The sequence below is a fragment of the Salvia splendens genome, chromosome 6 (genome assembly GCF_004379255.2).
Source record: "Salvia splendens isolate huo1 chromosome 6, SspV2, whole genome shotgun sequence".
NCBI classification, from domain to species: Eukaryota; Viridiplantae; Streptophyta; class Magnoliopsida; order Lamiales; family Lamiaceae; genus Salvia; species Salvia splendens.
In genome coordinates this window covers 1,245,203-1,262,300 of record NC_056037.1, presented here as the reverse complement: position 1 = coordinate 1,262,300, position 17,098 = coordinate 1,245,203, and the positions used below count along the sequence as shown (strand labels likewise).

Genomic DNA, 17,098 nt, shown 5'->3' with positions numbered 1-17,098 from the left:
GCGTTGCATTTTGTCGTCATTTATAAAATTTTATCTGCAACACATGAAATGTGCTATAAAAATGTGAACTTTATAATAATGTGTGTATTCTACTGGTCAATTTGACTACTTAAAAATGTATACTTGCTGAATTGGGTTCAAATGAAATAAGTGCGTACAAATCTACGTTGAACTCAATTGATTTTTAGAATTCAAATTTTAAACTAAGATCCATTTTTCGTTGGCTAGATTTAATAACACTAATCGTTGCCTAGATTTAAATTCACTAATCGTTCCCTCTAATAAAAATCTTATCCTTGTCATTTAAATTATAGTACAATAAAATTTTTATTCCAATTTTATTATTTACGATAAATATTGCATACTGCATTAGTTCATTTCAATTATATGTAATCATAAAAATATAAATATAAAACCAGTACCTTCTACTAGTATTTTTTAACTCCGTGCAAGAGAAAAAGTAAGATTCTTCTTATTAGACCAAAGATATTATTTTCCTATAAACTTTTGAGGCAAATTGAAGCATGGTTAAATTTCAGTATGTAATACAACAATAAAAATCACTAGAAAAAATTATAAAATTTTTGGATTTAATTCTTAATTATCCATGGACAAAAAAATATCGGTGGTTTAAGAGTAAAATTTTAATATATTATTAATATTTTTAATCAGACATTAACATTTTCTTTATGAATTGACATCATCGCATGTGATGATGTCCATGCATAATTTCTCCACTTTCATGTCATATATAGTTTCACCATAATATATACGCTGTACTGTCTATTTTATAAAATTGAAAATAAGCCAAAATTTACATAATTTCATGATTTTTCCTATAACTTATCTTAAAAAATTGTCACAATAAAACTACGCCGCCAAGAAAAAAAATGAAAAGCAAAAAAAAAACACGCAAAGTAAATAAATAACATTATTCGGTAAAAATATCTGGTTATCATCGTCTTCTTCATCCTCCTCAATCCGACGGCGGAGAATCTCCAACCAATTTCAACCGTAGATCTTTCATCAACGGTCACAATCAAATGCAGATTGGCCCCACCATATTCCTCCTCTACAAAAAACCCGGACCAGTCTGATCATTTCCTCAGCTTCAAACTCTTCCTTCTCTCTCTAAAATTTCAGACACACTCTTCCTCTCTCACCCACGCAACAACAAACACTCTTCTCTCTTCTACGCTAATCTCTGCTCCCCCCCGGAGATGATACCGGCGCCGAATCCCACCCCCGGAGATATATCCATCCAACGGCGGGGCTCAGCTTAAAAATGGACGGTCAGAAAAGCCAGCTGAAGCTCACTAGAACCAACTCCTCCCTGCTCCGCTCCTCCCCCACCGTCCGCTCCTCGATTCAGAGCCTTTCATCGGTGAGCGAGATTGATTCCGATCAAGAAATAGCAGACCTCGAGGAGCAGAAGCCTCACCGAAATCCACGCCCACCACCTGCTCGACCTAATCCCCTCCCGATTCTCGCCTTTCTCCTCCTTCTTCTCTACGCTTTTCTCAACTGGGACGGCGCCTCCACCTCGGAGAATCTGCTCCTCGCCTTAATCCTCGTCGCGGTCTTGCTCTTCCTCGTTTCGAGAAACAGGGTTTTGATTGGGAGAAGCTTCGTTTTGTGTAAGGGGCTCTGTGATGGGAGATTGGGCCTTTCGTGTTGCTGTTTTTCCTCAAAGAGTCAATCCAAGCCGGTGCAGTGGTTCATCGGTGAGCCGAATTCGGAGGAATTGGAGGGGAATGAAGAGGTTGTTGTGGTGAGGGAAGGCGTGGAGTGTTACACCAATGGGGATTTCTACGAGGGTGAGTTTCACAACGGGAAGTGCAATGGGAGTGGGGTTTATAGCTTCGTTGTGAACGGGAAATACGAAGGGGATTGGATTGATGGAAGGTATGATGGGTATGGGATTGAGAGCTGGGCGAAAGGGAGTAAGTACAAAGGGCAGTATAAGCAAGGCCTGCGCCATGGATACGGCGTGTACAAGTTTTATACGGGGGATTCGTATGCCGGAGAGTGGTGTAATGGGCAGAGCCATGGTGTTGGAGTGCAGACTTGCGCGGATGGGAGCTGTTACGTTGGGGAGTTCAAGTATGGTGTTAAGCATGGCCTTGGATGCTACCATTTCAGGTTAAAGATTCGATTTTTATTGTGTCTTTTTTCCATACTTGAAGTTCTTGAGTTGGTTTGTAGGCTTTAATGTGTGGAATTTGATGGCTTTGTGTTGATTGAATGAGATGTGATTAAATGAGATGATGATCTGTTGTTGTTTCCCAAAACAGAAAATTATTTTGGCTAAAGATTTGATTTTTGTGATATCCCTTTTCCCTACTCTCAGTTCTTGAATTTGTTTGCAGGCTTTTATGTATGGAATTTGATGGTTTTGTGTTGCTTGAATGAGAGATGATTAAATGAGATAATGTCCCGAAATGGAAAAATCTGTGCTTGATGTGTGTGTTTAATGTTTACCTTATAGAATCATTTGGTCTCATGATCCAATTGTATATAATTAGTTGGATAATGATGCTTAATGATGTTGAATAATGCACAAGTTGTTATACAGCTTTGATGTCTCTGTCTTCACCAGTCAATCAGTTGAGGAAATTTCACCAGAAATCAACCACCGCATTTCTTGAACATCTGTTTCTGTTTCACCTCTTGCTTGATCAATCTTAAGTCTAAATCAAGCTCTTGCTTCTATAGGAATGGAGATAGATATGGTGGGGAGTATTTCGGAGACAAAATCCACGGCTTCGGAGCTTACCACTTCGCCAATGGCCACTGCTACGAGGGGTCATGGCATGAGGGGCGCAAGCAAGGCTATGGTACGTACACGTTCAGAAACGGAATGAACAGGTCCGGTGAGTGGGATTGTGGCAGCCTCACGACGCCCCTCCCCCCTCTATCAGACGCAGTTCTTCGCGCCGTGCAGGTATATATCGAGAATTTGGACGAGTTTTACATTTACTCTGATGGACTGGAAATGAAAACATACTCTCTACTTAACTTGCATAAAAATCTCGTGCTGAATTGGAAATGTGTCAATTAGAGTGAGACGAGAGGGAGTATTTTCTGCACAATGTTGATGTCTAACCATCTTCTCGTACGATGGCAGGCTTCAAGAAAGACGGCAGAAAGTGCTATCCACCTGCGGCGTGTGGACGAGAAGGTGGAGACGGCTGTGGCTGCTGCGAACAAGGCAGCCACTGCTGCAAGAATTGCTGCTGTGAAAGCAGTTCAGAATAGGAAGAATCGAAAGTTTTGCGACACTAACTGTTAAAAATCTGGCCCGCGACCGGGCTTCTATTAAAGGAGCAATGAAAGAAATCGCCACCCCGATAAGCCGGAGGGAGGCGTGCTCCGAGTAGGTCGACCATACATCAATCTGTACATAGAATCCATGTATACATCATCCTTCCATGGAGAAAAAAATGAATCATTTTTCATGGAAGATCAAATCTTTTTTTGGCTCCCTTTTTCTCTACTTTTGAGTGGGGTCAAACTCAATGGATGAGGCCCATGATTTTGTTGAGTCCAAAATTCATGATCCCAGCCTGTTGTCTGTTTGTTATTGGATGAATATCTTATCTATAATGTCAGTTCCTGTTTGCTGGTATTGTTCATGCTTGGAATACCAGCAAAGGTTTAAATCAAATCTATTTGTCAAATCTTGCATAGACCATGTTATATCCATTTCTTGCAAGAATGTGTTCTGGATTGGAGAAGGCAAGATATAGGATCAGTTTCTTTCTTGTAGTCATATAAATGAACATGGATTGTATGTATAATTAAACCTTTTAGGTATTTTATATTTAAATATATTTATGAATGAAATATGAGATATAGTTATGAGATGACTCAAAATGAAAAAAATAGTTTTATTATGATGGATAGAATAATTATTAAAAATGGTTTTAAAATTAAATATTTGTGGATTCTGAAAAAGGTTATTTTCCTTTGGATATTAGTATAATTATATTCAAATCAAACTAAAATTCATGTGTGAATTTATCATAAAAGGTTACTTTTCTTATGTTGACTCATTCTAAATATGTACTAGCCTCTTTCCATTTTTGGTAGCATGATTCATTATTTTTTCACTTTTTTATTTATTCACTCTAAACTAATAGGAGTAATACGTTAATCATATTTTCTCGTTCTTAAAATTGATCTATTTTACGTTATAACTTACTCCCTTCGTTCTATAATAGCGGAAATGTTTCTTTTCAGTACGGAATTTAAGAAAAATTGTGTTAAATGAGTTAAGTAAATGAACAATAAAGTAGAAAATTAAAATGGTAGAGAGATGAAGGAGTAAAGTAAGCGAGAATAAATGTGTTGACTTTTAATAAAAATGAAAATGACTCCACTATTATGAAACGTACCAAAATTAGGGTTGAAACTGTACGGTATACCGCGCCGAAATGGCCATACCGCATACCGTACCGTGCGGTATGACCAAAAACCATACATTTACCGTACCGCTTTTGCGGTATACCGAAAAGTCGGTATACCAAAATTTAGATATCGTTACCGTACCGCTTTTGTCGGTATATCGTACCATGATTTCGGTATACCGCAATATGCGGTATACCGCGGTATACCGTGATTTCCGGTATATACCGCAATTGCGGTATATACCGTATTTGCGGTATACCGTGTTATTTGCGGTATATACCGTAAATTTACGGTATATACCGCAATTGCGGTATGATGCGGTATAATGCGGTATACGCGGTATATACAAAATGCATACCTTTACCGTACCTAAAACCGTCGGTACGGTATCATACCGTACCGAAAAGTACGGTATACCGAAAATTCGGTATTTTTCGGTACGGTAAGTGCGGTATTTCGGTATATTTTCCCAGCCCTAACCAAAATAACAAAATGACTATACTTCGATTATTATTATTGGAGGAGGGAATAATATAACAAAAACAATTTAATAAGGAAATATTAAAATTGGTGTGCAATACATGAGACTAAAGGTCTCGGGTACGAATTCGCCATAATTTAGTCTTAAAATTTTTGTTTATTTATTCATAAAAGTAAAATTATTATAAATAAGTCCGATTATTTTTGAATTTAAGTTTATTATATGCATATAATTTATACTCCATAAGTTTATCTCTATTATTCTGATACTAGTACATGATAAGAAATTTATAGCCTTGTTATAAAAGATATGATTCGATTGTATCCAAATAATATTTGGCCTTATCCTTATTCCTTTGTGATGGTCTTGATATATGGATTTGCCTCATATCCAAATTATAAAATTCTAACCAAGCAAGTGGCTTGTCGGATTCAACTGAGATATGCTTCTCACGTAATTGCGACGTGGTTTTTGGCACAAAGCTTTTGAAATATTTTGCCAAAAAGAAAATATTGAGATATCTCTCATCATAAATTGCAAAAGAAATCAATGTTCTCATACACAAAGAATGATTTTTGTGGTCTCATAAGATATTATGGGATCACTTTTATTTTATTTTATTATGATGATATCATGTAATTCATAGAATATATTGTTATTGTTTTAAAATGTCGTTGGTTTTGTATTGGATTTATAAAATGGTAAATACACAAAATAAATAAGAGAATATTGCGTTGAATGTTGCGTGTGCATTATCTAGATATGTTGTATGCTGCGAGATTGATATATTTGTTAAAGGAGATGGGTTAACCTCATATTTTGTGCATTTTGAATTGTCATTCTAATTGATGGTCTTTGCATATTGATTTCTGAATTTGAATATTGTTACATTCATTGAAAAAAATATAAGTGGTTGGGTATTTTGGTGAATATCTTCAACTTTTTTGTAGCTTGACCCGCAATCTGTGTTTTTGTGTAGTACTAATATTTTAGCATGAGAAAGGCAAACTACTTTTGCTTCTTTTTCAATTTTTGAAATAGAGCCATGTTATATTCTTCTTCGCTTTACTCACCATCCTATATTCAAATTTCTTGCAATTTTTTTTCGATGCAGATAAAGTTTATCCATTGGATTATCAATACTATTTTTTGGAAATTTGTGGAAAAAACCTTCTTTAATTTGGTTGTCTAATGATCCGTCTCATAACTTTTAAAATCAGTCAGAAAAATTATAATTGATGTTTTTCAACCAAACGACATTATTTCATGCATAAATAAACGACAACTCACATGGTATCATTTACATATGATTCCGATACAATTTCAATAAAAAAATTCGCTACATGCTAGCTAATCCAAATTTCATAATTTTCATAGAATTAAAATTTCAAAACGGATCAAATTCCATAATTTATACTATATCATTTCATATGATATTATACTTGATGTTCTTATCCTAGAGAGTTTGCGTCAAAAGACATTCTTGATTAGTAGTCTTTACCTTATAAAACGAACATTACATATGCTATAAAAAAAATTCAATCATTTAAAAATTATTTAAAGTATGTATGATTGTGTGCAATGCCGTGTAGCACTCCCCTTCCATTTCAAAAATTATTAAATCCATATGTTTATGAAATTGATGGATTATAATATAAGAGTGGTGTTACCTTTGGTTACCCATTGGGGGTTCAAACTCCGAAAAATCACATTACTCTAGATGCCTTTTTCAATTTTATTCATTTATTTATTTACTGTATTTATTTATTGAAGTTTGATGAGTTGATTTTTTAAATTTATTTAGGAAGTTTGATGCGTTGGATCTGGTGCCATGTCTTAAGGGATAATAATTTTTCTTTTTCCAAATAAAATTTTCAATTTGCTCGATTCACTTTTGGAGTTTAGAGATTTGTGATGATAGATATTTGTATTGAAAGAGAATAATAATAAATTAAAAGTTAATAGCTTGTTATAAAAGTTAATAGTATATTTTATATATAGTAGTACTATTAGTCATTTCAAATATAATTGAGTTCATTTAGAGTTGAAGATGTAAATATCTATGGGATGTTAAAAATTGATTTATTTATCTAGATTTTAAAATTCTGGTTTGGCTTCACATATTATCAATTTTGTGATGGGATATTTAAATAATTCCAATCATCTGATAAAAGATGGTGAAATTGATAATAAGAGAGGGCAATCGTCAAGCAATAAGTTTCAAAAGTATTTGATAAATTTTGAATTCTTATGTCAAATAAATGTCGAAATATCATCCCCATCCCCCAAGTTAAAAGAAATGAATTTACTAAATAAGTAAATAGTGAAAGATAGCAACATTCAAATGGGTTAAAAAGTTGAATTTGTTTTTAATTACCTACAAGATTTGTTAAATGGAATTTTTAAAATTTTGGGTCATATATAGTAGTCAATCGATCTCTCAAGTATGACAGTATATATATTTGGAGTTAATTGATTTAAATTTTCACAACATTTACTCTTATATGCAAGCAGAATAACTATTTTTGTTTTTTTACCCACTAGTTTGTTACATTTCAACATTTTATTTTTTCGACAGCAAAATTATTTTATTTCAAGCATAATTGGAGATAGTTTGGATAAAAATATTTATGATTTAGTTATATAATTGTTTCATTCAATTAAAGAAAATGCATACTTCAAATTAATACTGTATGAATTAAGAATGCGTTAATATAATCAATCCTATATATTTTATTGTGTAGATCCTCACTTTCTCCTCAATCAACTCTACATGAATAAACACATAGACTAGAATTGTTTTTCAATTATAAATCAAATAGTTGATGAAATATTTTTCAACTATGTGGCTACATATCTGACTGAAATAATTATACATACGAGAGAATAATTCAGTTCCCTTTATTATATATAAAACTTTAATGTTAATGATTCATCTCTAATAATTAAATGAAGTGTCGTTTTCAGCGTTAATAAACACTTGTTTCGGATGAACATTGGTTCACAATCTACTCAACTCATTGACATTTATATATTTATATAAATCCAAATCCTTCAATTTGAGGGGACATTTATAATGCAATCAATTGTTTATTATTCATGATCATTTTCTGATAATTCAAGCCTTTCTACCTTATCCATGATGTGGAATATCTATTCTTCATGTTATAATTATGTTAGGCTGGCTTATTATACAACATGATTCCTTATAATATAAGGAATAATAGCTAGTTAATTTTTTTTTATATCCGAGCTTTTTTTAAAAAAATTGATCGATAGTTCCTTATTTACCTATGTGAACCATCGACCTATTGAAAAGGACAAACCTCTTTAGCTAAGTTCCGCTTCATTAGCGTCTTATATAATTAAATTGACTATTAATATTAAATTATATATTATTTAAATTATATGATATTATCTTATATTGCCGGGATTTAAATCCAAACAAAAGTACAAAACTTCAGAAAATGATGATAATACTTGAAAAATAGGCCCTATTTTTCCTTTCCAATAAAAGGCAAGACGAATATGCCAAGTAATCATTTCATTAAACTCATTTAAGAATTGAACTTTGCAAAAATTTATGTTTTACAAGATATGATTAAACCTTTTGTTTGGAAGATGGCATGTCTAGTATTGTTATTTACACTTCTTTTGTCCAACTTACAATTTACTGAGATTTTTTAAAATTTTTATAGATCAAACCATACTTCGGCTCTTATTATTTATATATAAATATAAGATAAAATACTTAGGAAGAACTAATAAAATTGATACGAAATAAAATTATTATTATTATTATTAGTAGTAGTAGTATTGTTATTAATATTAATATTACGAGGATATCGATTCATCAACTTTGACTGCTTAGTCAAATTGTAACAACACTAATCCATATATGCACTTTCTGACTATATGTATAATATTTTAGCAAGATGGAGCTGTTTCTAAATTCTAAAATTTATCCTATTTCAAAAGTTAGATTAGAGATTGTTGTGACAAATGAGTGTGGTAAGTCACCTAATTGAGCACATACTTTTTGACTTTTTGAAGTATATAAAAGAAATATAATACCACTATAAATCTTTTAAAAAATTTACACTAGGAATTGGGATACTTAGTTTGACTCTAAAGATTGCATATATAAGAAAAACTTGAGATTACAAGATAATTAATATAAATGTATAACATGAAAATCATAGATAACTAATAAATTTTAAGGGTCCTCATCTATTGCTTATAGCATCATAATCCAAAATCAAGATCAAATCTCCACCCTTAGATTTTAATATGAGTGGATGAGATTAAATCTTACGAATCTCAATAAATAGTAGACAAAATATCAACAGAGTTTTATTGAGATTTCACATGCATTATATTGAGATTTTATATGCATTATATTGAGATTTTTAATGTATTTGTTGATAAAAATATGCTTATCAACATATACGAAAACCGAAACAAAAATCACCAAATTTCATCATAAGAACGTCGTCAGAACATATGCAAGTGATATCTCGTTAGAATCCTTATAAAATTACCTTTAATTTGATATATTTTTTGCGAAAAAATAATGTAAATCGAGAGAGTTACTTTTAGGATAATTTTAATCAGAGAGAATTGACAATAATGCCCTTTAATTTTATTTAATAGTCATTTAAATTTTCCCCTTTGACATTATATCAACCGCTAGATCTTATAATCTAATAGTTAAAAAATGGTCTTAATTTTGGATTGCTAATTAATTAGCAATTGATCACATCCCTAAAGTTTAATTATTTAAGTATAAAGTTATTTTTAGTAGTAGGTGATAGAATCATTCAATAAACATGCAGGTGATTTTTTAGTTGAACTAATATTATTGCTATTATTAAAGCTTTAATTTAGGTTTTGTTCAATTATGACGTGCAATATATAACATTTTAAATATAATAGACATTAAATCGATTTCTCACACGATTATAAGTTTAAATACATATTGAAAAATATGCTGCATACGGCATTACTACTGCTAGTATTATTATTCGGGAGAAAAAACGATAATTATCAGTAGGGTGGACAAAATATCCAAAATCGGACCATTAAAATTAAAAATTGTGTTCGATTTTCTGATTTATGAGAAACCAAAATCCGAATTTACATTCAATATTACTATTATATAATATGCTGTATAGTTCTATTGGCTGCTGCTGATTGTGACGGCGGTGGCGGCAGTGGCGGTGATGGTGATGGGGAGATGTCGTGGTACAACTTTGAATCCCCAAAGTACTACGAGATGATGAATGGGGTGTTTTTTGATTCGAGTATGGTGATGGGGAGTGATTACGGTTGTTGTGTTGAAGAAGAAGATATTAGATTATGGAGCTTTTGATTGGTTGAAGAAGAAGAAGAATTTGGAGGATTTTTTTATTTGTTTGATGATCTTCAGATTATTTTTTGGAGACATTGCTGACAGCGACGGGATTTTGTTATTTTTTGTTTCATTTTAGTATGAATAAGTTTATTGTGGAATTCGAAGGATTTTACAATGGAATTAATAGTATATTTTTTGGTGTTTAAATTCATGTTATTAAACATGCATTCATCATTCATGTGTGTACAATCACGCAACAATTATATACTATATATATATTTAGTTTACTAATTTTTATCAAGATTTACACACAAAAATATAGCTTTACTTTGCAGTACTAGTATGTTTTTATAATTATGTCTATAATTTAACAATGAGGTGGTGCTATATGTTGGGCATCAAAGAAACAAACTTGTATCACAAATTCAACAATGGAATCAGAGTTTGTGGCATTAGCAGCAGCCGGTAAAGAGGCTGAATGGCTAAAGAATTTAATTTATGAAATTCCATTGTGGCCTAAACCGATATCGCCCATATCTATCAGATACAATAGTGCAGCTACCTTGGCTAAGGCATATAGTCAAGTGTATAATGGAAAGTCAAGACACTTAGGTGTTAGACATAGCATGATTCGTGAACTTATTATGGATGGAGTGATATCTGTGGAGTTTGTGAGAACTCATAACAATTTAGCCGATCATTTAACCAAAGGGTCAAGTAGAGATCTTGTGCACAAGTCGGCTATAGGGATGGGATTAAAGTCCACTGCAAATATTTGATATTAAGATACCCAATTCCCATTTAGTATGATACTAGATGCTGAATTCAATGTGGAAGGCTTAATATTTGGATATTGGAACACATTGAAGAATCATCCCAAGGTATGTGTTCAAACCTACAAGTTAAGGAGGTTGAATGTATATATTCTTAATAGTTCTTTTGAAAAATTGCATATGTAGGTGCAAGAATAAATGAACTACCTATATAAACATGAAGTTTAGCCGCTTCAAGAAGCTAGGACTTGGCTTCGACATGTTTATGAAGGATAAGGACATAGGCTAGTAAATATAGTGTCAAGATAGAACATATTTGTATGTAAGCTTTTGTGTACATTATCTTCGTGTATTCAAAGTGAGTTCCCATGGTTCAATCCTTAGAGACACCATGTGTATTCGAATGTATGAAATGTATAATGTACTAAGGTGAAATTCAATCGTTACGATATTCATTTATGCAAAAGTTTGAATTTTGTGATGACTTGTTTTAGTTAATCATGGATTGCACTAAAATAGGGGAGGATTGTTGGATATTTTAGTGTAATTGGATTAACTTGATTGATCAATATGATTATAATGAGACATCAAATAAGTTGGAAGTGCGGAGTGCACACTTGTTTGAATTCGTTATGATTAGACGGGGGTACGGGGGCAGCGCCCCTGAGTAGCGGGGTCCAAGGGGCGACAGCCCCTGGCGGGGTCCAAGGGGCTGAGCCCCTGGCTGGGGTCGAGTTGTTAAAACAATTATGAAAGATGTAATTTCCGGAATCTTCATTAAAGTTACTATGCAGAAATCTTCATCCGGAAATGTAATTTCCGATAATTGAAGGACCAAATTGCAATTTCCTCAAACCGCCAAAAACTGTTAAAACAGTTATGAAAGATGAAGAGACGCATCGCTTCGCTTCTGCTCCTTCTTATTGATCATTTCTGGTTCGAAGAGATGACAGAAAAATATACGAAATCGTTCGAAACCTGAATTGTATTCGATCAAATAATTGGTAGAACCACCGAAATTGATTTGATCTGAAAGTGATCTTCACGCCTTTCAGAATATCCGATTGTTCACCTTCTCTGTAATTTTCCCTAACAATTTATGCCTTTATATATGCTTCTTTGTTGGACAAAATTACATATTTTTTTTTATCATTAATCTATTGGTGAGTTTTTAATTGAGAAGTTTTTTCCAACTTAAATGAGTGTATTATCAAACTTAAACTCACAATCAACTTATACTCATAAGTAAATACAACAATACCCCAAATTAAAACACAAAAAAAAAAACAAAAATGAGGTATTCCAAAATTAACATCACAAGTAAACACAGTCTGTCTATAGTCTTCAATCTTCTTCTTCATCATTATCATCATCCCTGCATGCATGATGCAATACATTATTACAACATCACATATTATTAGCAGCAGCATTGATACTAGCATTAACATCATAGACTATTAACATCAGCAATAACATTAACAAAGCATTAGCATTAGAATTAGTATTAACAGGGCATTAACATTAAAGATTACTGACATCAACATTAACATTAGCAAAACATTTACATTAGCTTTGAATTAGCATTGATAAGGCAATAACATCAAACAACATTAACATTTACAGAGCATATTATTGACATTAGCATTACCATTAACACCACAGAATATTAACATCAACATTAGCCTTAGCATTAACATCACATATTATCATCATTAACATTGTCATTATTATCAACATATTAATGGGTTAACATATTTATAGGGCATACACAATCGATCAAACCATGATATAATCACAAATAGGTAACATCACAAAATTTTAACAACTCAATCGAAACAAAGCATGAGAAAACTGATAGCGTTCACCAAATTTTGGGTAGGGTTAAAAATTAAAATGTCCAAGCTAAATTACGAATATGTACAATTTCTTTAAAAATACTGCACTTCAACAAATTTATGATCCACTGAAAATAAGTACTAGTAGATCATATGGTAGTAAATTTTATGTTTTTAAAATTTAAATTATACTATCTATTTATAAAAATTCAAAATTCTAACCGGTCTGTACCTTTCTAAATGTTCACTAAATTCAAATTTTGCATTTGATCTATTGATTTGTTCTAATTTTGCAACAAACTATTAATTTGTTATAATTTTGCAATCAATGAAGGTTATGACAATGACATAGCTTGATAACTTATTTACGAGACGTTAATTATCAGACATCAACCAAAACAACATATTCCGGGAAGGCACATGCAAGTTTTAATGTGGAATTGTCAAATTAAGATAGCAATAAAAAGAAAAAAAATTGAATATGGTTAGTGGAAATGAAATCACCTAATTAGAAAGAAAAGATTACTAAAAATCAAATGAAATAACTTACTAATTGTTATACTCCCTCCGTCCAATAAGAGTACGCATTCTTTTTTTTTAGTTCGCCCAATAAAAATATGCACTTTCTAACTTTAGCAAGTTTTTTTTTTCTCTAATGAAATGAGACTCATTCTCTATTAACAATAATTTAATTACCTTTTCTTTCTATCTCATTTTTACTTTATCAATTATGTATTAAAATCGTGTCCAACTAAGAGTGTATACTCTTGCGTGCGGGACAGAGAAAGTATTTCTATATTGCTATAAAAAGTTAGGTAGGAAAGAAGAGACCACTCCGAAGAATATAAAATCCTCCAAATTGCCTTAAGTTAAAAGTATGTTTTGAAGAAAAAAAAAATACTCATACTAAAAAACATGTGCATTTTTTATGGAATTAATGAAAAGTGTATGCATGAATGTGCAATCAAAATTACAGTGTTGCATATAACTTAGCACTCAAAATCTTCAAGTTAATTACCTTTCGGAAGTGCCATGAATATACAGTTTGAGATCGTCGTTTCCATTTTCAGATTGTTCCTCCATAATCCTTTCTGCTGAGGCCGCTGTGGATTTGCTGCACCAGTCTACACGAATTGATTGGAGTGTTGAGATCTCTCCAATGCCACTTGGGATTTCCTCTAGACGCTTGCACTTATATAAATGGAGGTGGCGGAGTCTAGGAAAATTGGTCTCATCGGCTATCCAGCGCACAATCCTCGAGTGTACAAGACGTAGAACCTGCAGTGAGGGAAACTCATCTCCATCTGCTAACTCCCACTCTTCTTCACATGTCTCCTCCTTCCTTTCAAAACTGCATTGCCATATCTCGAGCTCTTCCAGCTTTTGTAGTGCACACAGAGTCCCCCACACTCCCGAATTTATTTTACATACAGACAGATTTAGTTTTCTAATATTACAAGGAAATATTACTCTGAAACAACAACCGAAACCGTCTGGAGAGGATGTACTTGTCATATAATGGCATGTTAAGTTTTCGAGCTTGTGAAGATGGCTAAGATCAATTGCCGTGGATGTAGTTCGGTCTCTGTCATTGATTGACAACTTTTTAATGTTTGGAATGCTTTTGAGGAAACCATCCCAACTTGTTGCCTCCTCTATAAGTTGTACTCCCATACGAATTGAAATCTTTTCCAGCTTCTTCAGGACACTATAGTTCATTTCCTCATCTTTTAACAACCGAATATCAAATAACTCAAGATTGCTTAACTCAGAGAGCTTCCATAGCTCAGCTGGCTCATTAACATGGAAAAGAGGAGCAATCAAGGTCTGCAAATTCCACAATCTTGTTATTCCTTTTGGCATACTTACAATGTGTATGGTGCCTGAGTTGTCTAGGTTGACGCGTAAGAAGCGTAGGTTGACAAGTTCTAATATTTCAGTTGGGAACCTATGCGTACGCATATCCAAGTCCAACACCCTTAGCAATCTTGCAGCAAAAAATGCACCAGATGGAAACTCAGCACTCCGAAAATCAATGTATAAAACAGATCGAGTTAGTGACATTGACTCTGCTGAATCATTAATAACTTCCGATTGAAACTTGGTGTGAAAACTCACGCGGCGTGGATTAGAGAATGTGAACTTGTTGGGACCATTTAGAAACATGTCTTCACCATATTTCTTAATGCACAGATCCCTCAACATATCATGCATGCTGTAACTCCATGGTTTTCCATTCGTGTATACTCTAACCAAAAATAGATTTCTCTCGACTAGAGACTTTAGCCAATCCTCAGCCTCTTCCTTCAAACTTCTTTCCCCATTTGATTTTATAAATCCTTCTGCAACCCACAAACGTACGAGTCTGGGGCGAGTAATCTTGTAGTCTTCAGGGAAAGCTCCCATGTATAAAAAACATGGTTTCAAGTAATTTGGCAAGTGGTTATAACTTAAAGACAGTATAGTAGAGCATCGGTCATCTGATCCAGAAATTGCTGCTATTACATTGTCCCCAATTTTCCTCCAAACATCTTCTGATATTTCCGTCTTAGATAGCAGCCCTCCAATCACACTGATGGCTAGAGGAAGCCCATCGCAATCCTCGGCGATCTTTGGACCAATCTCTTGCAATACAAGAGGGCACTCCTCTTCTCCAAACACAAGTTGGCGGAGCAGATTCCAACTTTCAGACTTGCTAAGCAACTGCACCTGATGTGGTGGACTCGAAGAGTTAGCATAGTTCGCCACATCAGATTCCCTTGTGGTGATCACAATGCGACTCCCGTTGTTGTTATCTGGGAAATACATCCTCATCTCATCCCAGAATTTGGTGCTCCAAATATCGTCTAATACAATCAAGTATTTTCTACCGAACAAGCTCTTATGCAGCTTGACTTTTAACTCATCAATTTGTTGATCAAATTCTTGTCCAGTTATGCAATGAAGAAGGCTTTTGAGAATTTGCAGCATATTGTAATCTTGTGAGATAGTGGTCCAAGTACGAAATGCAAATTGATCAACAATCAATGGATCTTCATAAAGCTTTTGAGCAATAGTGGTTTTACCTACTCCCCCCATACCAACAATGGGGACGATCTCCAGCTTCTTCTGCTGCTGACCGACCAGCCTATCCTTGAGCTGCATCAGATCTCCATCAATTCCCACCACAACACTCGATGATGAACTGCTAGACGGCGTCTTCTTATCTGCGAGCTTCAGTTGTTCTATAGCAGAATCAATTCCCACCGCAGCACTGGATGACTTGCTTGGCAGAATCTTGTTTTCCACGAGCTTCTCCGCTTGCTCCATAACAGAATCAAGATCTCGTATTACTTGCTGCAGATCTGGTGTTGAAAGAGTGAATATGACGCAATTAGAACCAGAGAGCATGTGATGAACCATGTGGGATTCAATGATGTCTTCAGCTTGATGTGCTACTTCTCTTATTCGGCTGTCTAGTTTGGTTAATGAAGATTTACTATCAAGGAGCTTTTGAAGAGAAGTAGCTTTATCGAGAAGGGATTGGAGTTGAGGGTTGTTTTCATCAACGATCCATCGTGTTTGGTGAGGATCAAGGATTCCTTCAAGAATGGTGATGAGAGGTTGAAGACTGGAAGCCATTTTTGAGATCTCAACAAAGGAAGGAAAGCTTATTGCAAACTGCAATCACAGAACATAAAGATAAATGAATCTATAGAAACTCAATTGAAATTAATGAGAGCCACTTAATTTTGCATTACCTTGTTGATAAGGCTAATAGTACTATCTCCAGCTATTGGTTGTATGGATTGATAAACTGAAACTTGACTTTTGTGAGTGTCACTTTTGGCTGTCGGTCCATTTTTATGTCACATACTATTACATTAAGCTGATTTCGCTATTACTCTACAGAGATGTCTATGTAATGCTTATATATACTCCCTCCGTCCCATAATTCTTTATGTGAAATATATGTATATTTTTAGAATGATTATATATAAAATTTATGTTACTTCCTCCATTCAATCATAAGTTAGATGCTTCTTTTAAGCACTTTTCTCTATATTATTCTCTCTCTTAGTTTACTCTTTCTTTATTTTAACTATTAAAAACTAAACGAATGCTTAAATAAAACGTCTTGCTTATGGTGGGGTGATAGGAATATATGCGTATAATATTAGTAAAATAAGATGAATTATATCTTGACCTATCTAGTAAAATTTGAAATTGATTATTTTAGAAAGCAAATACTACTAGTAGGTGTTAT

General features: G+C 33.5%; 2 protein-coding genes across 3 annotated transcripts; one reads left to right on the top strand and one right to left on the bottom strand.

Annotated features, from left to right (window-relative positions):
• The first annotated feature begins 1,123 nt into the window (after window positions 1–1,123).
• LOC121808569 (MORN repeat-containing protein 1-like) lies at window positions 1,124–3,846 on the top strand. The gene is made up of 3 exons (XM_042209122.1): window positions 1,124–2,142; window positions 2,716–2,944; window positions 3,128–3,846. The coding sequence occupies exons 1-3, from the start codon at window positions 1,286–1,288 to the stop codon at window positions 3,290–3,292; spliced, it is 1,251 nt and encodes a 416-aa protein (XP_042065056.1). The 5' UTR covers window positions 1,124–1,285; the 3' UTR covers window positions 3,293–3,846.
• Window positions 3,847–12,224: 8,378 nt separating this feature from the next.
• Window positions 12,225–16,712, bottom strand: LOC121808384 (putative late blight resistance protein homolog R1B-16). 2 transcript variants are annotated; one of them, XM_042208848.1, is made up of 3 exons: window positions 16,593–16,712; window positions 13,871–16,512; window positions 12,225–12,392 (listed from the first exon to the last, which is right to left on the bottom strand). In XM_042208848.1, the coding sequence occupies exons 2-3, from the start codon at window positions 16,471–16,473 to the stop codon at window positions 12,362–12,364; spliced, it is 2,634 nt and encodes an 877-aa protein (XP_042064782.1). In that variant the 5' UTR covers window positions 16,474–16,512; window positions 16,593–16,712; the 3' UTR covers window positions 12,225–12,361. The 2 variants fall into 2 exon arrangements, with proteins under 2 accessions (XP_042064782.1, XP_042064781.1); XM_042208847.1 differs by lacking the exon at window positions 16,593–16,712 and having other exon boundaries at window positions 13,871–16,560.
• Between the last annotated feature and the right edge of the window lie 386 nt (window positions 16,713–17,098).

Bases quoted from the DNA above. Each gene is read 5' to 3' on its own strand.
- LOC121808569 (XM_042209122.1), top strand. From the start codon at position 1,286: ATGGACGGTCAGAAAAGCCAGCTGAAGCTCACTAGAACCAACTCCTCC. The intron at 2,143-2,715 runs GTTAAAGATTCG...TTGCTTCTATAG, and splicing joins CTTGGATGCTACCATTTCAG to GAATGGAGATAGATATGGTG. The intron at 2,945-3,127 runs GTATATATCGAG...GTACGATGGCAG, and splicing joins CAGTTCTTCGCGCCGTGCAG to GCTTCAAGAAAGACGGCAGA.
- LOC121808384 (XM_042208848.1), bottom strand. From the start codon at position 16,473: ATGGCTTCCAGTCTTCAACCTCTCATCACCATTCTTGAAGGAATCCTT. The intron at 12,393-13,870 runs GTAATTAACTTG...TCATGCATGCAG, and splicing joins ATTCATGGCACTTCCGAAAG to GGATGATGATAATGATGAAG.